Genomic DNA, 27741 nt, shown 5'->3' with positions numbered 1-27741 from the left:
CCCATGCTGCGCTGTGCCGGTTTAGCGCAGCGCGCAGGGACTCGCCGAATGGGCGGCTCAGTTCAGGGGCAGCTCGTGGGCTGGTTAAACAGCTCCCGTGGGCCGCTTGTGGCCCATGGGCCTTAGGTTGCCGATCCCTGCTCTAGGCAGCCCTCAAGCTGGCCTTTTAATGCCAGTGCCTTCCATTGTTGCTCCCTAGCTGGTGGTGTTCGGTAGCTTATGATTGTTTATTTTGGATGGGAAGATCTCTCTGTTTCTCCTTTTTTCCAATCTTAAATTCAGCTCTCTACATCCTGCAGCAATTTGTGATTTTTTAAAACAAATACAAAAATCCCAATGAAAATTCACCAGCATTTTAGTGCAAATATCTTGTAGGCATTTGTGCAAACAAGTTTTCCCCATATAATGCACAAGCTGTTCCTCTGTAGGGGGCAATATTGACTTGGAATAATTAACATCTGTGCCAATCTACAGTTTTATAGATCCATAGGAAATTAAGAAATCCAAGATTACGGGGGTTGGATTAGATAACCCTTCCAACTCTACAATTGTATGATTCTATGAGTATGTATTTTCTGCACATACTCAGAGAGGTAAGTATGCTGTAGCAGCTTCCTCAGAGCCAGACTGTCAGCAAGACATTTGGAATATGAGATGGAGAGTATTTCTTTCTGGATTTGTTTGTGATTGAAGAGCAGCTGTGCTCTGAGGGTTCATGCTTTCCCAGTTCATCTGGCCACATGCCCAGGCTGGAGGGCCCACAGGTATTTTGGTATTAATTCGCCATGCTTTATTGCTTTTGTTCTGTGTCTGCTGCAAGAAAGTAACAATCTCCTGCTTACCATTGCTTCATATGTCCCTAGGGTTATTGTGTAACTTGGTATAATTACCCAGGGAGCCAGAAGCACACGAGGACTCAGCATGGGAAGCAACGGGAGAAGTTTATTCCCATCTGAAGGAACAGTAATAAACAGATTCCAGTGAAATCGACAGACATTGCTCATTGACTTAGGTAGGTTCTCTCAGTGTTAGCAAGTTCAATTATTGCTGAAGGGGAAGCACACATTCCCACAAATATTAAGTAGTTGCTTGTGCTGTAAATACATCATATCTTGTAATGCTATCACCTAGCCATGGTTCTGGGCTGTTGTGAGTTTATCATTTATTAGAGTCAGCCTACATTTTCTTTTTCTCGTTCCCTATCGGGTCCTCTGTAGGTGTGAAACTGCTTCTGGAAACCATTTCAGATGTTGAATTCTCACTTCTGGCACATATTCAGGGCACTCCCCTGAAGCTGAGTGCTAAAAGGAATGGTGTTGATTTTAAGTACAGTAACCCCAGGGCTGTCCATGACATTTTGCTCACACTGTCATGAAGAATTGTGTTTAATAAGATGTCTGTAAAGCCCTTAGCAGTAAGAATCAGTAACTCCACTTCTGGAAATTTCTGGTCTTAATTGTTCACCCTTTGGCATGAGGCACATAGTTCTAGTGAAAGGTATTGAGACTGTGAAAGTCAACCAATGTCAAAATGTGCAGACTGGAGAGTATGACATAAGGTAAAGCATATGAAGGGAGTAAACAGACTCTGTCTCTTAATATAAGCAATAAGAGGACACTTAAAAAGACAAGAAGCCAATTAAGATCATACAAACAAATTGCATTGCCCCATGGAGCAAGTGGCTGTGGAGACCAAGAGTTTGAGAAGATTCACAGAAGGAATGTGTTAGCATTGGCTAATGTTGTCAGAACCACCTGTTGTAAAGAGAAGTGATCTCTAATTATTTCAGGATGAGACCTTCCGGGGAAGATTATCCAGCATCTGTTCTGTGTATCTTTGCACCTGTCTCAATAGCAATGGCCACTTTCAAACTGGGCTATAGAATTTTGATGGATCTGTGGAGATGACAAGTTTCTATGCTTCTGTAATATTTCTAAATATATACTGATATAGAAAGTCTTCCCTGGAAAGTGTGTGGGGAGGGGGAGTATTTTGATATTGAAAATAGTTCTCAGTAGCACAACATTGGATAATACCCACCATATTCTTTGTAAGAGCTCCAATATGCTAAAATACTGCAATAGTATTTTTTTTCCCAGGTTGCTTTGTGTGTTCAGGGATTTTCCACTTTTCCCGCTGTGTCATCCCAAGATAACACAGAGAAAGCTGGATTGCTTAATCCTGTTTGACATCAGTGACAGTGTAAATGGTACAGCATATATTTCTGCACAAGGTGAACATGTTTCTCTATAACTGGGCATTTGGCTGATTGAACATTCTACTGCCTTTTAAATAAGTTTGTGAGAGGGAAATTATTGGTTCATTTTTGTTGTGTTTTATGTTCTCATTTTGTGTTTTTATGTTGCAAAATGCCCTGTGATCTTCAGATGAAGGGCAGAATACAAATTAAAAAATAATAATAATCTGTTTAGGGTGAAGCCTGGACAATGGCAACAGGAATATACAAAGTGGCAGTACAACCAGTGGCAGAAAGGCAGGGCATATCTCCTTTCACTCCATCCTATGTATTATTATTGACAAAGGAAAGTGTAAGGATACGTTTTCTCTAAGGGATAAGATTACTTTAGCACCTATGGACCTGCAAACAAATAGCTTACTACTACTACTGGTTTCCCCAAGTGGTTCCAGGATACTGCAGGGCTGTCTAATCATGATAAATCTCTTATTTTATTATATCCAGTCTCTACATGTTATAATTATTTTTGAAGCAATGCATTCTACCTTTTCCACCCAGCCAAGTAATTAAAAAAATTAATCTTCTGTAACCTAGTATGGAAAGTGGAGAGACTTGATACTGTCATCCGGTTTTATTTCTCCTATTGTGCCCTGGTGAAGTTTTAATCTATATATATGTGCCTGCACCTATTGCAGGCTGCTAAATATGAGCTTCAGCAAGCTGGGGCTATGGGACAGAGCCCTCAAGCTAAAATATGGGAATTTAAGCTGTGAGGCAGCTGGTGGGGATATAAATACTGATAGAAGTGATTTCAGAGGGAGTGTTTACCAGCGAATGGGAAATCCAAGGTCATTAAATCATAGGCCAAAGTGGCATCCCAGGTCTTGATATTAAATCTGGAAGGATACTTTATTTCATGTCTATCTGGATAGTGAAGGCAGAAGGCAGAATTTAGGTCAAGCAAAAGGATGCAGGCGTCAGTGGGTGACATTTTGTTAACACAAACAAAAGCTTGAAAGCAAACTGAGTTTGGCCACCTGGAAGATCATTTTGGGGGTACTGAGCATTTTGCTCTTAGCTTAATCAGCAAGAGCCACTGACCATGTTGCTTTATGTTAAAAACATTCTATACCTAGTCAGAAACTGGTGACTATATCAAGAGAAGAGCAGGCTGGGAAAGAGTGAAAGAATTTGCCAAAATCTGGTTTGTTTGAGCCTGTAAGGGCATTTGCAAACTGGCATAATTAACATGTGCATATGTCTCTGTATGTCTCTCTGTCTATGTCACACACATTCTCTCTCTCTCTCTCTCTCTCTCTCTCTCTCTCTCTGTGTGTGTGTGTGTGTGTGTGTGTGTGTGTCTAAGTGTAACCTTATTTTTGCTACAACAGCATGTTTCTTTCCAGTCTAATTTCAGTGGGAGAAGGGCTCTGTGGGTGTATGTGTGAGTGCCTTGGTGATTTTATAGAATGGCGAGAGTGGCATGAGTCTGTTTGGGAAAACTCGATGGTAGTTTTGTTTCTTACATAAAAGACACCCACTTATCCACTTCTAGTGTTATTGGACATGATCCCGGTTATGAAACTCATGACTGGTGCTCACTAAAAACTTGCTCACTGAAAAGAAGTATAAGGACTAACAAGGACACCTTTTCAGAATGGTGGGTTTCTTTTCTTAACTTTGTAGGCCCAAAAACCTCGTACACTGGACTGTGCTGTTAGGAGCCCTTGATCAATAGATCTAACACCTTACCAAGGCAAATAGCTGTTAACTGTGGCACACTCTGAGCTCTTCCTTGAAGTCCTTCCAACACACACACACACACACACACACACACACACACACAGAGAGAGAGAGAGAGAGAGAGAGAGAGAGAGAGAGAGAGAGAGAGACCTGAACCAGGAACTTCCCTCACAAAGATTGCATGGTTTGAGATTGATTTTTATTTTGCAACAGCCAATGCTTAGAGCTAGAGGTGTGGGGATGATCTCCATCTTGTGGCAATTGTAGAGTATTTATTCTCTTTCTACTCCTTATTTCACTGTGTTGAGCTTTTCTTAAGCTCTCTCTCTTGCTTAACTATTTTCCTTACTATGTACACTTAAAAAAGAAAAGAAAATGAAGCGCTTGGGGTTGTTTTTAAGTCAATCCACCGTGAGCTATTTATATACCATGCATGGTGCACCTTGATAGACATGAGACTAGCAATTTGAACCAGGAGAAGTTAGCCATCACATAACAGGTCCTCAGTCTGGTGGACTCCCTCTATATAGCACTACAAGGCTGCATCCACATCACACATTTAAAGTCTTTGCTTGGTAAGAGGTGATTTTCTATATTGAATATACTTTCCAGGAAGAGGGCACTTTAGTCAAGAAGAACACACTAGTTGTTGGAAAAATAAATTCACACTAGAAACCTGAAAGTTTTTTTTACTAATGGCCCAAGCTATCTGAAACAATGAATATGCTCAGTTATCCTTCACATCAGGTCTGGGATGATCTTCTAAAATAAGTATGTTAGACCTGAAATAGGAAACATGTGGCCCTCCAAATGTTGTTTGATTGCAGATTCCATCATCCATAACCATTGGCCAAGCTGGTTGGGTTTGATGGGGCGTCCATTAACACCTGGAGTTTCACAGGTTTCTCATCCTGCATTAGATAGCTATAATGGCTTCCATCTCATAATTATAGGAGTGCTCACTTTAAAAAGTAACACAATGCCAGCATTCTTACAAATGAATATTTTGAATGGCTATTGATCTTAAGCAGCAAAAGGGGGGATATAAAAAAGGGTGTGAGCTCAGCCTCCCGTTGCTGTGTAGTAGATCATCTTAACTGGCTGAAGGTACTGGAATAAGCCCAGAACAACTTTTTTTTTTTGGTCCTCAACACATTGTAGCCTTGATCTTCTCAGGCAAGCCTTGTTTCCCAAGCAGCCCTGATCTTTTCTGGTTCAGGATAAAGGATAATAAAGATCCTACTGAATTATAGCACAACCCTAATCCTATAATGGAACTTCCTCCTGGTAAACGGAGTTAGGATTGGAGCTTTTGATGTTCCTAGAATTGTTGACAGTTATTATGGCAGATGCAGATAGGCTGTTTGTTGCTTTGGCAAGGCTCTGTGTTTATTTTCTGTCAAATGCCTAACAAAAAATATTGTACCAGTTTCTGAGAACCTGCTGCATGGTACAAATTTACATCTTTCGCACCATTTGAAGATTCTCTGAAGGAGCATTTCTCAAACTGCAAGGTAAAGCTACACAAATTGACTGGATAGCTCAGTCAGTAAAACATGAGATGCTTAATCTCAGGGTCATAGGTTTGATCCCCACACTGGGTGAAAAGTTCCTGCATTGCAGGGGGTTGGACTAGATGATCCTCATGGTCCCTTCCAATTCTACAATTATATTCTATCGACTTATTGCCTTGCACAAGTAATTTCCAGCTTTTCTAACATAAGGACTAGTTTCTCTTATTTCTCTTTTATACCAAACAAGGAGCCAGTGTGGTGTGGTATAGTGGTTAGTGTTGGACTAAGACCTGGGAGACCAGGGTTCATACCCCCCACTCCACCATGAAGCTTATGAGGTGACCTTGGACCAGTCACTGTCTACTGTGTTTTCAGAGATGAGGGTTCTGCCATCATTACCCTTCTGCTTCCCAGCAGGCTTTGGTGCAAACTGACACCTGCACAACAGGCCCAAAAAAACCCATTTGAATGTCTGCTACCTCCTGTCCCCTTTTTATTTTAAGACTTTGACCAGATATAGAAAACATGTCTTCAGCATCATCCATAAGCTACTTTTTCCTCTCTTCACTGCTGTTTACCATGTAGCCTGATTTAGAGTTCTTAAGAACTCAAAAGCTTGCACATTATTTTGTGACACTTTGGTATTTTGGAATTTCTCGTTTTTGGAATCTTTTAATACTGCAACTGCAGCTAGAGTGACTTGTATCATAATCACCGGGAACTGTTGTAAATATGTGTGAGCTGGTGCCATCTAGCGAGCTCCACAGTATATGCAAACTGTTAACTCTTCTGCAGCTAACATGCAGAAGAGTTGCTGTAACAGCCAGATTGGTGTTCATTCACCCTGGCCAAGTTGACTAATTGCGGTAGACTATGGATGCTTATTCTGTTGAAATGTGCTTCCATTCACATGAACAACACCTTTGAAAGATGAACAACACCTTTGTTCGGATGCTCATCTGAATGTGGGTATTGTCCACCTCCCCTGTTCTGCTTTCAGTGGGATGTGCATGCAGTTGTGGGTCTTCATCCACATTCTGCTTCAACCAGTCCTGCAACTGCATACATGTATAGCTGGCCTGGGAGAGGGGAATGCTAATAGGCAACTAAACCAGGATGGCAAAATAGGAAGTTGACTGGGTAAGGGTTGTGTTCCTTTCTCTCCTGCCTCTTCACATTGAAGGCAGTGTGAGGGTTTTGTCTGCCTCCAGTAATGTTCACTGTGTAGCCAAATTTGATCAGTTTTGGAACTCCCGCCCATCAGAGAGAAATTTGTTCTCCTGGTTGGCGTCTTTTCAACATCAGTTAAAGCCTTCATCTGGCCTTTGGGGACTGAAGAGATGGTAGGCTGGTTCCTATTCAGTGTGACTTCTGTTATTGGTGCTATTTTGTATACTGTGAGTTCAAATAATATAAAACAATCTCTAGCTTCTCTGCACACTTGCACTGTTTTCCTTTTGCTTTTATGACCAGGACAAATGTACATGCTCTCTGCTTCAGTGAAATGTGACATCAATTGCTGAGGGATATGTTTTAATTCAGCCAGAATCCATAATACATACCATAAAACCATGGTAAATGTGAAGCAAATATGGTAAAATATGCACACAAGTTCATCCATGCATACAAGGAAAATGGAGAACGGAGTCTGTAAGTCTAGTGACAAATATACTAATAGAGGAATCAACCAACCAAGAAAGCAATTGTGATTGTAGTTCTATAAACCTTTCAGTAACTTTGTAGAATTAAACAACATCAACATGGAGTATGCCACGTTGAATATGGTGATCTTTGCTTTGAAGCAATCTGAGCATAGGAGTATAGCAAATATTCCCTTCTGAAATAGCTGAAGCTTCCTAATTTACTAGTTGGTATATTTTAATCATTTATTAGCTAAGTTACACTGCCATTCTATTGGAAGAAATTTCCAGTGTGGTTTGTTCTCAAGTAAATAGTGTAGGATTGTTGCTTTTAGCGAGAAAGCTTGGCATTTTTAAAAAGCAAAATTGGTTTGTGTTAATAAATCTAGGAAAACTTTCTTGAATCATATTTATTGAATCATTATCACCCCCCTCAATTTAGAGTCCCTGCTGCAAATGGTATGCAAACTAACCATGTTTAATCAGAGACTTAATGGGGTTCACACCCTGTCAACCTTTGGCTGAATAAACAGTCCCCAAATCAGATTTATATATTCCAAAATAAGTAATAAAAATAAAACCCTTTTAGTATTTTTGGGGAGAATATTCATTTTTATTGCCGAGATTCTCCCCATTAATGATAATTGCATTCTGCTTCATATATCTAAGTCTTTTTTAATTTCTTTCCAATTCCTCACTTAATTATCTTTATAGATGTTATGATTATTTACCTATAGTGACACTCCTACGAACTTCGCTTTTTTCTCTTATTTTCCAGCTGGTAATTTTCCCTAATTTCTTCTAATGCTATTCCTATTGCAAATGATCCCAATACTTAACAATACACAATGTCTGAAAAATTGGTGAAAAGATCTGTCTAAGTTTATCTGGAGGGGGAAGAAACCTAGGATAAAACATACGATATTTATCGTCAAAAGACAGAGGAGGTTTTGCACTCCCTGACTTAGAATTGTATTTTGAAGCTCCCTACCTGTGTTGAATTAAAGACTGGGTTTTGCTAGAAAATAGGGACGCGGGTGGCACTGTGGGTTAAACCACAGAGCCTAGGACTTGCCGATCAGAAGGTTGGCAGTTCGAATCCCCATGACGGGGTGAGCTCCTGTTGCTCAGTCCCTGCTCCTGCCAACCTAGCAGTTCGAAAGCACGTCAGAGTGCAAGTAGATAAATAGGTACCGCTCCGGTGGGAAGGTAAATGGTGTTTCCGTGTGCTGCTCTGGTTCGCCAGAAGCGGCTTAGTCATGCTGGCCACATGACCCAGAAGCTGTACGCCGACTCCCTCAGCCAATAAAGCGAGATGAGCACCGCAACCGCAGAGTCGGTCACGACTGGACCTAATGGTCAGGGGTCCCTTTACCTTTACCTTTATTGCTAGAAAATACACAGTTGATAGACTTGGAGGGCCATGATGTCAAATATGGCTGGTATTTGGTACGGCAAAGCTGGAATACGTAAAAGCTTCGCCAGTCATGTTATTAGAAAAACCTTAGTATGGGAAAAATACAAAAAAATGTTAGAAAACGAAACACCAAAGTGGTTATTCCCAATAGAAGCTGAGACAAGGGGAAAAAATTAATAAAAGTGACAACTGGGGTACCAATAATGAATTGCTAGACATCTCAGAAGGAGAACCAAAAATAGGGGGGAGAAATGAAGAGATTAAAGAGTACGTGTTGGACTGGCTAAATTATCACCAAATCAATTCAAATTTTTTTTTTTTTTTTATAAATATTTATTAAAGTTTTTAAATATAAATGCACAAATAATAAACAATCTTACTTCTATCACAGACATAATTTCATGACTTCTTTGGACTCCCTCGCGTCTCCCGCTCCCATTTACATCGTTAAAAGTTTTTTCCAAACAAATTATCAACTTGTTTACAATCTCATGTCCACACATTCAAATATAATCTAGCACTTCTTCCAAAAAATTTTATATTTTCTTTAGTCTCACTTATCATCAAATTTCAAATCTAATTTAGTGGTGGCCAATTTTTTATAATCTAGCATCCTTCTTAACATTCAACCAAATTACAATGTTTTTGTAGATACTTCTTGAATTTCTCCCAGTCTTCCTCCATCTTCTCTTCTCCCAGGTCACGGATTCTGCCAGTCATCTCGGCCAGTTGCATATAGTCCATCAGTTGCATCTGCCACTCTTCCAGTGTGGGTAGATCTTGAGTTTTCCATTTTTTTGCGATGAGTATCCTTGCTGCCGTTGTTGCATACATAAAGAATGTTCGGTCCTCAAATCAATTCAAAATTTAAGGTAGATAAGAAATTGGGATTTGCAGAAAAACCATCAAAATTTGAAAAAGAAATATTAAAATTTAGCATTAAAAAATTATATAAAATGTATAGGATATTACTTGATTGGGAAACGAAAGAAGAATTTGTAAAATCATCTGTGATCAAAGGGGCACAAGATGTGGGTCATAATATTGATTTGAACCTGTGGGAACAATTGTGGAAAACAAACTTAAAATTCACTGCTAGTTATGCATTAAAAAAGAACTACAGTGGTACGTACTTAATTCGTTCCAGAGGTCCGTTCTTAACCTGAAATTGTTCTTAACCTGAAGCACCACTTTAGCTAATGGGGCCTCCTGCTGCGCCGTGCGGCCGCCGCACAATTTCTGTTCTGATCCTGAAGCAAAGTGCTTAACCTGAGGTACTATTTCTGGGTTAGTGGAGTCTGTAACTTGAAGCGTATGTAACCTGAGGTAACACTGTATAAGAATTTAAAAGAAGACTGGACATTATATATCGGGGTTTATGAAAAAATATTATAACAAGAATATAATTGTAACAGGCTGACAAAAAACACTCAGCAGTAGATGTTACAACGTGGGATAATATAAGGTACTGAAAACAACTTAGTAGAGTAAGAAAATGCAGTTGAAAAGATAGCAGTTAGGAAACCAAGGAAGGAGTGGAAGGGGAGTAAAAACTAAGGTTTATAAGAGTCAAACTCAAGGAATAAGCTATGTTACCATTATTATTCATATATATGTGTTGTGTGTGTGTGTGTGTATATATATATATATATATATATATATATATATATATATATATATATGTGTGTGTGTGTGTGTGTGTGTTTGTTTTTCCCCCAATTGTCCTGTGTCTGACTGTAACACAGTATGTGTTGATGATATGATAAAACAGAAAAGCAAATTGAAAAAAGAAAAAACCCTTTTGGCAGTTGTATTGAGCATAACAGCAGGTGGAAAATCAAAAATATGTGGGGGGAAGAAAAACCGTATATGAGAGAAATAGGACGTAGGTAACTAAACTCAATGGTATTTCTAGAGGGAGGATATAGTGGGGTAGAAGTAAGCTGTACCAAATTTGGAAGTGGATGAAATTAGTTTCTGGCTTCTTCTCTGTAGTAATACAAGTGAATAGCCTTATAAATCTGAGGAAGCCCTATCCTTGTAGCAGAAGGCTTTTGATGCAGGAATGGGTAACATGTGGCCTTCCAGATATTGTTAGACTCCAACTCCCATCAGTCCCACCCAGAATGGCCAGTGATTAGGGATGGGGCTTGTAGTCCATCAACATCTGGAAGACACAGATTTGTTAACTCTCCTGTACTGCATAGGCTTCAGTTTTGAACAAATACATGCTGTGAACAGACTCCAGCTCAGGTATGAGGCCGTTGCTCTTCTCACCCACTGTAGAGCCAGCTGATTAGACCTCCCTAACTATATCCTGCCTTTAAATGAGAGCTATTTTTCTTCCTTGAAGTAACCCCCTTATCATTTGATATTATATCCACAGCGTCTACCTGCGCTCCCCCTAGATAAGAACCAACCAGCTTCGCTTTTCTTCTGACACACTTCCTAAAGCTATTTTAATCCCATCATTGGACAGCTAATGTTCTCCCCTCTCTACAGAAAGTACTAGGACATAAAATGGGTTGCATTCAAGGTTGTGGATTTTTTGCTGCTGTCCATAGGTACTGGCAAACAACAGAGACATCACAGTATTCCCACCTGCCTCTGGTGCTCATAGTTAAGTTACATAAGACCCATGACAATGGTTTTGCAGCGCTCTGTCCTTATTTTATGCATGCTCTTCTCAAACCAGGGCTTTCCCTAATTTGTTGTGCTAGTGCTTTGGCTGGTGTCCGTTGATTTCCTAACTAATCATGACCAGATCTTTCAGCACAAGCATTTGAGGATTCTGTGCTAACATCAATGGAGGCACCAAAAAATAAGAATGGGTGGACACAGAAGGGACAAAGTTCATATCTACATGGGTGAGCTGTGTGTTCCACGGGTTAAGATCACTGAAAGAAAATTAACAGTATAGGTTAATGACAGGAGTCCAGCAATGGGAGACAAATGAGGTGACCTCTTTGTTTAGAGACACTTCAGAGTTGTCACTGCTCTGCCATGCAAAACACTGCATTCTCAGTTATTCCATTGGAGTCTGAGGGAGAGATGGAAGAAGATGCAACTTTCGATGTCAAAAAAGTTTCTTATGAACTGTGGTGTCCTTTCTGCCTTTGTCCAATGTGCCTAATATATTCTACTACGTGGATAGTGGCTCGTGTCCTTGACTAAGCAGTTTACTTCCCCTTCTTGGCACACTTATCCAGGAAACCTTTTAATGAACCAGCTGAAGTAATTTTTGGTCTCTTTCCATTTAGGGAGGCTGTCTGAGAGCCAAATAACGTCACTCCTCTCTTACTTTGGCCTTCCAAGCTTCCCGCAGTGTGGCCTTCACTTTGAAATTTGGTACTTGAAGCACAACTCCAAATTTCCCCTCTGGTTCAGGCAGTGTGTGGCCTTGAGGGACGCTGAGTGTGAATCTCTGCAAGGTCCAAGCTATAAAGAGGAACAGCTCCATCTTGGCCAGGACTTCTCCCAAACAAACCCGGGTACCAGCTCCAAAGGGAAGATAACTGGGTGAGGGAGAGGCAATTCTCTTCCCATCCTTATTCAGGAAACGTCCTGTGTGGGAGGAAGAACACACATAAACATATCCCCAGAAAACATAAATAAAACATAAACTGATACCATATAAGAACTTGGCTGGAATATCTCTATAGACCAGATGAAGGGAAACTTTGACCCTCCAGATGTTGCTGAGTTATAACTCCCATCATCCCTGGTCCTTGGCCATGCTTGCTGAGGCTGATGGGAGTTGTAGTTCCTATGCTACCAGATCCTGTTCATGGTTCTTGTATTCTTTAATGAGCCGCTTAACAAGTTGGGTCCAAGACACCTCATACCTGATCCCTTATATCCCTGCTCAGGCACTAAGGCCTTTTGGGGGAGTCACTATTAGTGGTTCCTCATGGCTTAGATGCATGGCTCGTACATTCAGTACTGTGGGCCCAGTTTTGTGGCACTCCTGTCTTCCTGTTGCACTTTTGACACCTACCGAAGACTTTTTTAAGTATTCCAGCAGGCTTTCTGAATGAATTCTGATTTTATTGTTTTAACTCATTTTTAGTCTTATTATAATGCTCCTCCAGTATTGCTGTGATCAAGCAGTATACACAGTGTTGAAACAAATATTTGGAGGGCCGAAGGCTCTTCACATCTGCTACAGACCCTTCCCAAATGTGCCCGTGGACAGTAATTCTATAACACAGGCCCAGGGAGTCCCCCACACCTACCAGCCCCCTGTCCCCCCTGAAATAGTACTTCTGTCTTGTCAGGGTTCAACCTCAATCTGTTAGCTGGCATCTATCCTCCAACTGCCTCCAGACACTCACACAGGACATTCACCACCTTCACTGGTTCTGATTTAAAAGAGAGGTAGAGCTGGGTGTCATCTGCATACTGGTGAACACCCAGCCCAAACCCCCTGATGATCTCTCCAGCTGCTTCATATAGATGTTAAAAAGCATGGGGGAGAGGATAGAGTCCTGAGGTACCCCACAAGTGAGAGCCCAGAGGTTTGGACACTCATCCCCCAACACCACTTTCTGGGCACGGCCCAGGAGGAAGGAGTGGAACCACTGTATGACAATGCCCCCAGCTCCAGAAGGATGTCATGGTTGATGGTATCAAAGGCCACTGAAAGATCCAGCAGAACTAGGAAACAGCTTTCATCTTTGACCCTAGCCCGCCAGAGATGTGACCAAGTCAGTTTCAGGTACTGGGTTGGAAAAGGAATAGAAAAAGTGTGTTGAAAATCCACCCTGCCCAGACAAAAACGGAATTTAAGCAGCACACACACACACACACACACACATATGCCAGGAGGCAAGTGTGGCAGACTCACCTGGATTAAATTCCCCTGGCTTGTCCCACTCTTTCTCATCATGGTGAATGGACCACAGGTTAATCACAACGTGAGCTCCCTTAGGAATGTCATATTTCCCAATGCTGCAGAAAGACAAAGGCCATCAGTGGCTTCCTCTTAAAAAGGTAAAGGACTCCTGACAGTTAAGTCCAGTCGCGAACGACTGGGGTTGTGGCGCTCATCTCGCATTACTGGCCGAGGGAGCCGACATTTGTCCGCAGAAAGTTTTTCTGGGTCATGTGGCCAGCACGACTAAGCAGCTTCTGGTGAAACCAGAGCAGCACACGGAAACACCATTTACCTTCCCACTGGAGCAGTACCTATTTATCTACTTGCACTTTGACGTGCTTTCGAACTGCTAGGTGGGCAAGAGTGGGGACTAAGCAATGGGAGCTCACCCCATCGCGGGGATTTGAACCGCCAACCTTCCGATCGGCAAGCCCTAGGCTCAGTGGTTTAGACCACAGCGCCACCCGCTTCCTCTTACTGATGCCCTTATGTCTCCTTCTGCACCTCAGCTTTGCAGCAGATCTCACTTTTGGAAATGGACTTTACCTTGTATCTGCCAGTGCCTCGTGTGGGATAAGGAGTGGAGCTACAGGCCGGATGCGCAGAGTTTCACAAATGGTAGCGTCCAAATAAGGCAAGTGCTGCCGGTCATCAAGCTGAGGAAATCTGTTAAAGCCAAGTTTCTGATCCAGTTCCTCTTGGATCTTTTGCTGCACCTGGGAAGTGTGGAAGAGTTAGACAAATCAGACAATGAGAGCAGCAGGTTAGGAAGTCTCCAATTCAGCTCTCTTTCCCCCCTAATTTAACTGTCGGCCTTACCCTTTTTCTTACAGTTGGGCGACTCAACAGTGGAAAGAAAGCTACTGCCTCTTCAAGTACTTTTGAAATAGGGCTTCATGTATTCCTTTGCTCATGCAGTAGGTGTGAGAAACTACACCGCTAGTGGATAACAGCTTTTCCACTTCCCATTTACCAAGACCTCCTGTGCTAACAGAGGGGTGCAGGAAGCTATGGTATTGCTTGTTTGGGGAGGGCTGGTACATATGCTGCCACTAGGGAGCCATTTTTAATTACTGCATGCGGTGCATCAGTGTGTGGATTGGGTGATTCCCCCTCTCCATGCCTCTAAAAATGGTGCAGTCCCATGAAGAAAGGTCACTTCCCAATAGGAATGAGCAAATCTTTCAATTTCAATTTCTCTCAGTTTCTCATTTTAAATTCAGTTCCACATCCTTTTGTGATTTTTTTTTAAAGTCCTTGTGAAAATTCATCAGCATTTTAGCACAAATTTCTCCCAATGTGTACATTTTTGTATACAATTTTGCCCAAATATACTTTTTTTGCAAAGCAATTCCTCCCCCCAAATATAATGCACTTTTCTGGTTATTTTAACTAATACATGCATTTATATGTATACTTTACCCTAGTATATGCACTTTTGGTACCCATTACTTGGCAGGAGAACTGCATTGCATAATTCAGCATTGCAATAATTTTGAAGGGTGGCTTTCTTTTAGTTCACATACTGTTTCCGAAAGTGTGAATTAGATAGGTTCACCTTTAAATGAGAACGGCATCAAAATTCTCCCCCATCCCTATTTCCATATGACCTATTTATTGAGCATTCATCCTGACTTGTTTGCATTAGTTGCTATTGACTATTTCATAGAATCATAGAATTGTAGGGTTGGAAGGTACCATGACGGTCATTTAGCCCAACTCCCTGCATTGCAGGAATCGACATGGGGCTTGAACCTGCATAGGATTGCACTTTATGCTACTCTTCTCTGTCTTGTTCACATAACACACTGTCAAGAATCCCCAGGAATTTGGGCAGGACTAGAGGAGCTGTACCTCTGGGTAGTGCAGGAGATAGAGCACAATCCACTTCAACACAGTTGTGGTCGTCTCCACACCAGCTCCAAAGATGTCAGCCACTGTCATGAGCAGGTGGTCGTCCGTCAGCTCCTGCCCAGGCAACAGATGACTGTTGTTGTTTTCCATGTTGAGTTTGGCTTTCAGGAGTACATTTAATAAACAATTGGCGGAATCGTCATCGCTGAACATTTCCTGGGTAGAAGATGAAAGCAACTGTGGGCTAAGATCGAGCGACAATTTATGGTCTAGGCCATCATCTACCTACCCCCAACCCCCAAACAACTACTGTCATAAGTCTTTAAAAATGCCAGCTGCCAGCCACTGCCACTGTCAGACCTCCCCCAAAACACGTAAGAGGGAAATAAAATATAAAATACAAACCTTGTTTTAAAATTCTGAAGCTGTGACTATATGCCCACTAATTTGAAATAAATTCTGTTGAGATCAATATAACATTTTGGAACATGGGCAAAAGTATCATGAAATGGGCGAGTCAGTATAGATTAGGTTTTTTTATATATCTAATAGCTGCAGTCCTGTCCTACAAAGCATATTTGCTTGAAAGTAATTAACACTGTAAGGGTTCAGCAGCCAACAATTTTTTAGGGAACATGAGGGGTGTTTTATTTGTTTATTGTAAACTGAGCCTTACACTGCAAGACTCTGTATGTCTATTGAGAAGTATGTCCCACTGAATGGAGGTTTGCAATGAAATTATGGAGGGGAAGAAGGCACCGGAGTCATGGAAAGAAGCTTTCATCACATTGATACCTAAACTAGAAACTGAAAAGACACAACTTAAGAACTACCGCCCCATCTCCCTCCTGAATGTGGATTATAAAATATTTGCAGACATTTTAGCAAGTAGATTTAAAAAAGTTTTAAATGAGGTAATCCACAAGGACCAGGCAGGCTTTCTCCCAGGTAGACATTTGTTTGCTAACACAAGGAACATTATTGACATTTTGGAACTTTTGCAAACAAATATCAATACTAAAGCAGTGTTAATTTTTATAGATGCGGAGAAGGCCTTTGATAATATTTCTTGGAAGTTTATGAAGAAAAACTTGGAAGGGATGGGAGTGGGACGGGGATTTGAGAATGGGATAGACGCAATTTATTCAGAACAAAAGGCTAAATTGATAGTTAACAATGTGGTGACGGAAGAGTTTAAAATTGAAAAAGGAACACGACAAGGTTGCCCTATTTCCCCTTTGTTATTCATTTCGGTCCTGGAGGTGCTCTTGAATATGATTAGAGGGGACCGGTTGGTTGAAGGAATTCAGGTCGGAGCGAAACAGTATAAACTCAAAGCCTTTGCAGATGACCTGGTTTGACCTTACAGGAGCCAGAATCTAGTACGAAAAGGGTATTACAATTGATTCAGGAGTTTGGTCGGGTGGCGGGATTCAAACTTAACAAGCAGAAAACTAAGGTATTGGAAAAAAATTTGACACCTTTAGAATCAGAAAGGTTTCAGAAAGAGACAGAGTTAAACGTGGTTAAAAAAGTAAGATACCTAGGGGTAAACATAACAGCTAAGAACTTGAGCCTATTCAAGGACAACTATGAAAAGTGTTGGTTAGAAATTAAAAGGGATTTAGAAGCTTGGTCAAGACTGAAACTTTCCTTGTCGGGCCGAATTGCTGCTATAAAGATGAATGTATTGCCAAAAATGTTGTTTTTGTTCCAGACTTTACAGATTGTGGATAAAATGGAGTGTATTGGGAGGTGGCAAAGAGACATCTCTAAATTTGTCTGGCAGGGCAAAAAGCCCAGAATTAAGTTTAAGATACTAACTGATGCTAAAGAAAGAGGGGGCTTTGCCCTGCCAGACTTAAAGTTGTACTACGAATCAGCAGCTTTTTGCTGGTTGAAAGATTGGCTGCTTCTTGAAAACACTGATGTTTTGGATTTGGAAGGTTTTAACAATGCTTATGGATGGCATGCATATTTGTGGTATGACAAGGTTAAAAGTCACAAGGCTTTCAAGAACCATATTGTCAGGAAAGCAGTGTTTAATGTCTGGATAAAATATAAAGACTTGCTAGAAAACAAGACCCCAAGGTGGTTATCACCAATGGAAGCTAAGGCCCGGAAAAGACTCAATATAGAGGCCAAATGGCCGAAATATTGGGAAATATTAGAAAAAGAGGGAGATAATTGGAGGCTGCAGAGTTTGGAGAAATTAAAAGACAAAGTGCGAGATTGGCTACATTATGCTCAGATCAAAGAGGTTTTTAAGTTGGATAAAAAGATAGGATTCCAGGTGGAAAAATCAAAGTTGGAAACTGAATTGTTAGAACCTAAGACTAAGGTACTTTCGAGAATGGGACTTCCGGGTTAGCGCGATCGGTTAATGGCGGATTCCCTCCGAGCTCTGGAGGGAATCGGCTCTGCTGAAGACGGGTCTTGCCGCGCCGGCGACGCGGGGACCCTTAGAAACCGCAGGCGCGGAAGCCTGCGGACTTGGTGACTCGGTGGGCACCTTAAGCGCCCTCCCCGACCCACGAAGAGCCTTTTTAAAGGCTACGGAGAAGGTACGGAGAGCGGCATGGTGCTGTGAGTAGACCGCTACTTCAGTGGAGCGAAGCCGCGAGCCATGGCCGGAGAGCGCTGACTTTTTTCCAAAAATTTGGACTGGAAAACAAACAACCCGTGAGTAGAATGGAATTTGGACTTTAAAATTTTTACCTTTGAATTCGGCACGACTGGGGGATGTGCTAAAGGGAAGTCCGCACCCCCCCTACCTACAAACGATCTAAAGCAAGGATTGGAGAACTAAGGTGGAGAGATTACTGTCTTTTTGGTGCTAGATAAAAGATATTTCCATGAATTTGACAGAAGAAGTCTTTGTGCTGGAGAGAAAGAGAGGAATTTTGGAAGTTTTTGTGTAACTCCCCCCCCCCAACCCGGGAGCGTCCTGTGCGTGTGCCGGAGGAAAAAGAATAAGGAGTTTGACAGCTGTCAAAGGAGCTGTCAAACGGGCGGTTAAAGTCAAGAACTTTGCTATTTAATAACTCTCTGAACTAAAGGTGTTACATTTGAATTGAGGTGGTTGGAAACAAAGTAGTAATAAACAACAAAGTAACGGATTGTTGGAAAAGGACTATTAAGCAATTGGAATCCCCCTAGGGGGAACTAGAGACATTACAATGGCTGCAGAGGGAAAATTACTGGCAGAGATAGAAAAAATGTTTTTTCTCGTGGGAATCTTGCAAGAGCAGAGTACGGCTATGAACAAAGAACTTATGACCTTGAATTCTAAAACAAACAACTCTGCTGAATGCATAAAGGATTCGACTGATAAAAAATCTGCAGCTGAACCAGAAGAGACCTCTTTGGAATTGGCGGAGAGGAAAGAAGGAGTGGAGAAAGTACAGGTGGAAAATACCAACCAGAAGCCTATATCGTCAGAAAATAAAGAAGAAGATCTTTGGATTACAAATCTGCGAAAGATGAGGAAGATGAGGAAGGAAGTCCCTGGAGTACTTGGAATACTGGAATTTAAAAGAATAAAGAAACATGATCGGGACTTCCTCTTTGAGTATGGGAGAGCAGCTGACCTTTTGCAGCAATTGCTTTTAAACATTTTGGATGGAAGAAAATTTGATGTGACTGTGACAGAACTCCTTCGAGACCTGAGGACCAACAAAAAGGATTACCAACAAAATCGGCAGAGAGAGACTGACAGAGAATTGAAGGCCTCGGATGTGAGGAATCCGGGCTAGGAACTGTTTTTGTGGACATTTGCTTGGGAAGGGATGGAAACCGGGCTAGGGAGGGAGGGGAGAATAGAATTTCAAAATTTTATGATTTTTGTATTTGGCCATTGTGACCTATAATTAATATAATAAAGGGAGAAATTCGTGGAAGGGAAGTTAGGTCGACCTTAGAAAAAGGATTTAATGTTTATAAGAGAATTGGATAAATTAAATGTGGACAAGTAAAAAGAGCTAAGTTTTAAAAATAATAATAATATGTTTAAGATTATAGATAAGAACTTGCTGAACTAATTATCGGAATTGGGATGTATGAAGAGGGGGTGGGGGGAAGTCAGGGAAAGAGGGTAAAGAAAGTAAGGATATGAAATTGTATATGTGTTGTCTTTGTCTTTTTGTGTGTGTGTGTGTCTTTATAAAATGTAAAAACCCAATAAAAATTTTATAAAAAAAAAAAGGTACTTTCGAGAATGTATAATTTGCTGTTAAAATGGAATACACAAGATGATACGGTTAAATCGGCTATGATAAAATGGGCACAGGACATTGGGTACAATATCATGTTTGCTGACTGGGAAAGGTTATGGACCACCGGTCTGAAATTCACGGCATGTAATGCCTTGAAAGAAAATATTATGAAAATGATATATAGGTGGTACATGACCCCAGTCAAGCTTGCAAAAATATACCATTTGTCTGATAACAAATGTTGGAAATGTAAAGAAACAGAAGGAACATTCTTTCACCTCTGGTGGACCTGCCCTAGAGTTAAGGCTTTCTGGGAAATGATATATAATGAGTTGAAAAAGGTATTTAAGTATACCTTCCCTAAGAAACCAGAGGCCTTTCTTTTAGGCATCGTCGGCCAGAGGGTGTTAAAGAAGGACCGAACATTTTTTATGTATGCAACAACAGCAGCAAGGATACTAGTCGCCAAGTACTGGAAAACCCAAGATTTACCCACACTGGAAGAATGGCAGATGCAACTGATAGACTATATGGAGTTAGCAGAAATGACCGGCAGAATCCGAGACCTGGGAGAAGAAGCCGTGGAGGAGGACTGGAAGAAATTCAAGGACTATTTACAAAAATATTGTAAACTGTATGAGTTTCTCTGGTTTCACCTCAGATCGTATAAATCTTTCGCCTTTTACTAAAATTATTTAACATTTTGGACATAATATCTGAAAGTTATAAAATAAGAATTGAAGCAAGGTAATAAATTGCTGGACAAAGTTTGATAAACTTGGAACACAGGAACGAGAGACGTGAGGAAGTCCAATGAAGTGAAGAAAGTATGATTATTGTAAAGTTAAATGTCGTTTTGTTTGTTTTTTACATTGTATTAAGAAAATTTTGAATAAATATCTTATGAAATTGAAAAAAAAAGAGAGAGAAGTATGTCCCACTGAGCTCAATAGCACTTACTCTCTGGTATTGCAGCCTGATCATTCTTATTATTCTTATTCTTATTATTTATATACCGCCCTATACTTGGGTGTCTCTTGGGCCAGCCCTGATCTCTGCCCATACGTTAAATGAATGAATGAATCTTAGTCACTGTGAAAAGTGACTTTGACTTTTATGGAGGTGAGAAGCTCAGAGTAGCATTTTTTAGTTTCACAAGAAGAATAAACTTGTGAGGTAGATTAGTGCCCAAGGCTACCCTGAACATTAATCAAAGCTGAGCAAGGATTTGAAACTGGCTTTCCCGCAGCTAACCCCAAAAGTATAACCACTGTCTTGACAGGAAGAACATGGTAATGCCTGGCCACACAATCCCATTGTTAATGCCACTAACAGCACCTGATATTCCAGATCTGTTATAGTGAGGGTAATATGGTTTGCCAATGAGTCTGATTATTAGTGTTGTGAACCATTCTGGGAATGATTGCGGTTCACAAATGATATATAAAATATTGTATTTCTTCTTAAATGACTGGGCTTCAGAGGACATGACAGCAAAGCATGTAGGATCTTTCTGTTCTATGTGCTCTGTCCAATTTAACATTTCTTACTGTGCCAACATCCCCCCATCTTCCTGGTTTAGGACACCTGGTGACTGAGAGCTCCAGAACTGAGGCTTCTTCCCACTTGTGGGCCTATTATTAAAAAGGTGGGAGAAGGTAAGACGTAGAGTCTTGAAGCAGGGTCCTTCTTTATGCACACATCTTTCCTTCCCTTTTCTCTCATCATCCAAAATTGTGTTCTAATTGTGATTCATATTGGAGTACCATTTTCATCTTTGCTATGATGCTCATTGCTTTTATCCACAAATCCTTCCATCTCCATGAAACAGCTTTCTCTCTTTTGCTGGGTTTGCTCCTCTAAGCATCTCTTTACCCTGGCTTTTGAGACTTGAGGTGCATATTTTTAGGACCCACCTTACTTCTGTGAGTGTAAGTTATTTTTAAGTGTTTTTAATATTGTGTTTTAATTGTTGTAACCCACCCTGGGACCTTAGGGTGAAGAACAGGTAATTAATAACAATAATATTAAGTGTATTCTACTTACTTTATGTTTTGCAAACTTCTGCTGTAGGAGCTGATCTCTTGCTTCCACACACTTCCTCAGCAGTACCAAGTCTTTATTGGGAAAGAGCTGGAGAAAGAAACAACCATAATGACAATTCTTTTCCTGTCTGCAGAAAATAATCCCCTCTCCAGAACTCCTGTGTTAATCCCTGCCACTAAGGGTTATGTAGCAGACAGATCTGTTCCATGTAATGTAGACTGTGATCTGACTAGATGCTTCTGGCATCCTGCACATGCCTCAAAATCCCTGTAAAGTGGTACCTCGGGTTACATATGCTTCAGGTTACAGACTCTGCTAACCCAAAAATATTACCTCGGGTTAAGAACTTTGCTTCAGGATGAGAACAGAAATCGTGCAGCAGCGGCGCAGCGACAGCAGGAGGCCCCATTAGCTAAAGTGGTGCTTCAGGTTAAGAACAGTTTCAGGTTACGAGCAGACCTCCAGAACGAACTAAGTACTTAACCCAAGCTTCAAATCAACTGTATAACTTAGTATGATTTCTCTTCCAGTAAAACCTCATGGGTCTCTATTCTGACTTTCTATACGTTGCAAAGATTGACATGATGTGCATGAACATGGAAGTACAGAATATCTGCATCAAATATATCCTATTGAAACAAGTAACTATGGATTTTGCCCAGTCAAAGAACACATTCTGTTCAATGAACACAAGGTGATTTTTCCCCTCCCTCACATAGAATTCTAAGTTAGCTGATCTATATGCTATTGCCCACTCGAATAACTGTCTATCTATCTATCTATCTATCTATCTATCTATCTATCTATCATCTATCATCTATATCTATCTATCTATCTATCTATCTATCTATCTATCATCTATCTATTTATCTATCTATATCTATCTATCATCTGTCTATCTATTTATCTATCATCTATCTATCTATCTATCTATCTATCTATCTATCTATCTATCATCTATCTATCCTAAAAGAGTACCTAACCCTCTCTCCTCAACCTCTCTTAATGAAGAATAGCAAATCAGGTGAAAATGTGTTATTTAGTTGCTAGCCCTTCCCACCAGCTCTCACCTGAAGCCAAGGGAAGATATCCAACATGCTCTCCTTGGCTACAGTATCCACAATGCCTTGGCTATATTGGAGCATGGACTCAAACTCAGGGTCTCCACGCTGGTAGGATGAGTTAAAGCAGATGGTGCACACCACATTAGTAACAGCACGTGCCAGTTCAGGTGCCATGTCCAGGGGCAAATTCTGTTTAGCACTCAGAAGTTCACACAAAGTAGCTGCTTCTTGACAGACTAAAAGAAGAGATGCATGAAGGGATGTTAAAACCTTTAGGAGCTAGAAGAAGGTGGTTATGAATAAAGATGAAAGGATGAAACTGAGGGACATTGGCAACCCAGATTTGGAGATGGGGCAACTTTGAAATAGACAGGGTAATCCATCAGATAAGAATGCTGGTTCCACATTGGGAGACAAGGGTTCAAAGCCATTTCCTCCACAAACTTGCTAATGGCTTTGTCAGGAGGTCATTATCTTTCTGAAGTGACTATACTACTTCCTATATTAAGAATCCTTGCTGTCTGGGTAGCTATTCTATTGTTCCTGACATGCGCAGTATAATTTGAGATCTTGTCTATTCTTGTTTTACTTTTTTTTAGCAGAAAGAGACTGATAAAGAGTATTTCTTTGGCCACACTGCAAGTAAGTTCTGACCACTACCACTAAGTGACAGTAAAGGACAAAACAAGACGATGCCCTGTACTAAGACTTTTGTACAGTCTCCTTCCTGCTTCCCTTTCCTCCCATATGATACTTCCAATCTGATGCAGGCTGAGAAAATTAATTCCTATACGTATAGAAGACAATCAGAATCATAGCTGCTCCTCCCTGCAAAGAGTTTTCTTCTTAATTGACCCCAAAGATTGGCTGCAATATATTAGGGGGTCATAGGGGCATGCCTAGAAGGGATATGATCCAGTACATTATATCTAATTTTCTTTGTCCCAGTGATCATGTGTTTCCTATAGTTATTCAACTGGGACATCCTGCTTTATATATTTCTTTTTTGTTGCTCTTTGAGATTATTTGTATTCTGTTAGACCTTTTCACATTATACAGGTGTGGGGTTTTTTTTGGTTGTTTTTTTTAAAAAAACACATTACACTACAAATCCATGATTCACCTGAACCCCAGTAGTCTGTGTGATGAGAAGAATATATAATACTGTACAAAGAAAATATTTGTAAGGAAATCCGATTGCTACTCCTAAAGTTGCAGGTGCCTAATACATGCCTGAAATTATTCAAAGTGTAGTTCTAGAAAGATAATGCTCCCTCCCCAAAAGAGCACAGTTGCTCCAGCATAAACCAGCATGTGGCTATAAGATGGAATTCTACCTTTGAAAGGTTTAGGCAGCCAAACACAACTGCACCCAAACTCTGTACCAATGGTTGGAAACAGACTTAACATTCAGAGCAAGCATAGATATGCTTAGAACTGCGAATGGGTGCACACTTCCTCTAGTTCTTTTCCCCCTGCACCTTCACTCCTGAATGGACACACATAATTTAATTTGGTTGCCACCCCTCTGCGCCCCCCCCCCCATGTTTCAGGTGGACTTTCACACTGCTTTATCTGCTTAAAAAATTGTTTGAAACTTTTTAAAAAACATTTTTGCACATAACTATCATTTTTCTATTTCAATATCTGTTCTGAGAAGGCAAGTAAGGAGGTGGTTTCAAGAGTGATGCAAGCACCAGCTGATCAGGGAGTGATGGCATAAATCCAGTTTCAGCTGCAACCTGGAAAAACAGATTCCTCCCTAAGCTCAACCTGAGGTTTGTGGTGTGTGCCTAAATTCTGGTGATGTGTATATTTGCACTCTGGCTGGAGGAGAATGAACACTGCTCTGAAAACAAATGCTTAAAGTGTTATTCAGCCAAAGAGGAGCAAATTACCCTAATGTTTTGGCCACAAGAGTCATCACTAGGATCTTATCTCCTCAGCTCCCTTCTTGGAATTCTCTTACAGCAATCCCAACTTTTCCTTAGTTTACTTACTGATTTTCTCCAGGGCCAGAGAACCCTTTCCAAACATGGAGAGTGCAGAATGTGCCAGCTTGCGCTGAACTTTCCAGACCGGGCTGTAATTGGCAAATGCAATGTCTTTTCCGTTTCGAGTCAGCAAGTCTGTTGTCACCTTGAATCAATGAAGAAGAAAACTTAACAGCATTGTAGTTTTATTTTACTTGGAAGGAGGAAAAACGCAAACAACTATTTTCATCAGATTCATTCTTCTGCATTTGATTAAAATTTACTTTTTAAAGCCACTTCAGACCAAAAAGTTATTCACAATATCACTGATACAGGTTTGTTATTCCCTAATTATTATGGCTTAAAATGGGAAAATATATACAAACCAGTTTTGTATGTTAAAAGCCTATTTCCCCCCAGAATTGTTCTCTTTTTACAGAAGAGAGGATGTTCCTTCATTCTGGAATTAAAACAGATTTCGGCTGCAGTCCTACACTCGGTTGTAAGTAAGCTCTAGTGAATGTAATGGAACTTACTTCTGAATACAGTGGTACCTCGGTTTATGAACTTAATCCATTCCAGAAGTCCGTTCTTAAACCAAAACCATTCTTAAACTGAGGCGCACTTTTCCTAATGAGGCCTCCCGCCGCCAGTGCCCTTCCACCATTTGGCTTCCGTTCGTAGACCGAGGTAGAGTTCACAAACCGGGACACTACTTCTGATTTTGTGGAGTTCTTATACTGAATAGTTTGTAAACAGGGCTGTTATTAAACCAAGGTACCACTGTAGACATAATACTGCAACATTAGTGCCTTTTCATCTGTATATTAAGGAACCTGCATTCACACTGAAGAGGTATGAGGGTGTAATTTAAGAAGTGCAGCAATTCATTTATTTATTAAAATTATTTTATTGAATTGTTTAAAAATGCTACCTTAACAAGAAAATGAAGAATCAAACACTTTCTGGTTTACATTTCTGATTCTTTGTTTTCTTTATTTTCGTTATGGCTGCACTTTTTTTTTTAAGCAAAACAGAAGGTGCAGCAATTTATCTGGGTCATAAAATTGGGAAATTCTTTGAAAGGTTATTAAATGTTGCATATTACTCAGAGGCCAAGACCAATAATTCCTAAAGCACCTCTGGAACCATTCCAGCGCTGCAGATCTTACAATCAGCCTTGTTTTATGGCATAGTCAAGTAGTTTTGCTGTTGGATTTTGTATATATATACATCCCTCTTCAAAGTCAGCATCCTAGGAGAAGAACCTAAATGATTCCCAGACATCAGAAAGGTAGGAAAACAAAATATATGAACATGCCACTTTGTCTAAGGCCACAAATTATATTTGATTAAAGAAAGGCGGAAGTACTATCTAGAACTCAGCAAACATTAATTTATCATACTAAAGGTATGCTCACGATCCACATCTATGTATTTTAAACTGAATGAATATTTACTGTGTAATGTCTATAATGCATATAGATCATAAGCATTTAGACATGCCAAGGCTAATGTTTCAATGAAAAATAAGTATAATCTAAAAGTAAGATGCATGAAAGCATTTGCTTCTTCACCTCTTCTCCTTGAAAGTTAAGAAAAGTATAGGACAGAAAAGGGTTATAATCAACCAGAAACTGCCTATCAGAATCTGCCTCTTCCTGGCCATGCTGCTGCTCTCCAGATAGTTTTTCTCTCTCTTTGTATTGGGTTACAAAGACAAGTTCATAGGAGTGGCAAGGCAACAGCTCAGTGGTGAAACACATGCTTTTTATGCAGAAGGTGCCAGTTTCAGTCCTTGCATTAGAAGGATCTTAGGTACTGGCAAGAAATCTGCCAAAGCCCTTGAGTGCTGCTGCAAATCAGAGTAGAGAATACTGTACTACAGGTATCAATAATCTTATTCAATAAACCAGTTCCAGAAATTTATAACCTGCAGTTAACTCAGCAACCCAAGTAGTAACTCTTCCTTAGGAACAAAATGGGTGATGCTTTCATTCAAGGAACTCAGAAGCCCACTTGTATCATGCTCTGAAGAGCAAATGCATGTTCATAGAATTATAACAGTTTTCGCTGAGGGCAAAATGCAATGTGATAGAGCAAGCCATGACTGCTCACCTCATTTCCCATGCACAATCCCTCATGTAAATTTCAGGTATATTTCTTCTAGCCTAGCTCTATCCTAGTACCCTGTTCTGGGCTGGAGATAATGTTTCTGGGATGACTGAACACAGAGGAGAGGTTAGAGGATTCAATGCTCATCACCTGTATGTCCCTTTTCATGTTAAAACCACCCTGTTTTCTGCTGCAGACATCAAGTCATAACAATATACAGTGGTACCTCTGGTTACGAACTTAAAAGAACACACAGTGGACGCTCGGGTTGCGAATCCGTGCAGGATGCACATTCACAACCCGCAGCGTTCGCAACCTGCAGCGGTGCATCTGCACATGCGTGGGTTGCGATTCGGCGTTTCTGCGCATGCACAAAGTGCAATTTAGCGCTTTTGTGCATGCACAACTGTCAAAACCCGGAAGTTACCCATTCCAGTACTTCCGTGTTTCGGCGGTCCGTAACCCAAAAAAATGCAACCTGAAGCGTCTGTAACCCGAGGTATGACTGTACTCTGTTGTTTCATCACCTCTTCCACTCTACCCACCAGATTTCATGGCTTAGAAATAAGGAAGACACTTGTAGCTTGCTTACCTTTTGAGGTCTGCCACCAAAGATCTTCCCTTTCTTAAGCAGCACCTCTTTGGCATGGGTATAGTCGTGGACCACTACTACATAACTGGAGCCCATGTACAAGGAGTAGAGGCTGCCATACTTCTGCTGCAATCTGTGGAAAAAGAGATGGTACTGGGTATGTCCAATAAAATAAAAGAGGCTTCCGATGATTGGCAGGGATGGCAGGCATCTGGGGTAGTTTGCCTTGGGCTCCAGTTTCCCTTTTGCCATCCTCCAGAAGGATAGGAGAGCCAGCCCCAAGAGTAAGGCAGCCAGTAGAACAGTCATTGCCCCAGGTGGTTTGCTGCTTGGTCAGCAATCAAAGAACAAGAAGACAAAGGGAAGCAATGTCCCTGCAACAGCCAAGTTACGGCTCTTATAACTGTTTGTAGTCACATGCTTTTACCTTGGGGGTGTGCCAGGCCTTGCTGGACAACCCATGGGAGATAGCAGTAATCTGAAGCACGAAGGCTAG

At 40.8% G+C, this 27741-nt stretch overlaps 1 protein-coding gene and 1 long non-coding RNA gene across 5 annotated transcripts; one reads left to right on the top strand and one right to left on the bottom strand.

The window, feature by feature from the left end:
- The first annotated feature begins 66 nt into the window (after window positions 1–66).
- Window positions 67–24704, top strand: LOC309341869. Of its 4 annotated transcripts, none has more exons than XR_014156598.1 (4): window positions 67–1012; window positions 21038–21386; window positions 23168–23207; window positions 24579–24704. It is a non-coding gene; the product is annotated as an uncharacterized lncRNA (long non-coding RNA). The 4 variants fall into 4 exon arrangements; XR_014156599.1 differs by lacking the exon at window positions 67–1012 and adding an exon at window positions 15464–15934 and having other exon boundaries at window positions 20378–21386; XR_014156600.1 differs by lacking the exon at window positions 23168–23207 and having other exon boundaries at window positions 24579–24668.
- Window positions 10397–27741, bottom strand: CYP17A1 (cytochrome P450 family 17 subfamily A member 1). The gene is made up of 8 exons (XM_081861711.1): window positions 27246–27741; window positions 24566–24704; window positions 22572–22801; window positions 21502–21588; window positions 15242–15457; window positions 13934–14103; window positions 13358–13461; window positions 10397–12075 (listed from the first exon to the last, which is right to left on the bottom strand). The coding sequence occupies exons 1-8, from the start codon at window positions 27552–27554 to the stop codon at window positions 11798–11800; spliced, it is 1533 nt and encodes a 510-aa protein (XP_081717837.1). The 5' UTR covers window positions 27555–27741; the 3' UTR covers window positions 10397–11797.

Source organism: Podarcis erhardii (assembly GCF_964252035.2).
Source record: "Podarcis erhardii genome assembly, chromosome: 5".
In the NCBI taxonomy this organism is placed as follows: Eukaryota; Metazoa; Chordata; class Lepidosauria; order Squamata; family Lacertidae; genus Podarcis; species Podarcis erhardii.
Note: the sequence above shows the minus strand (reverse complement) of the source record. Positions and strands in the feature narration are given on the sequence as shown.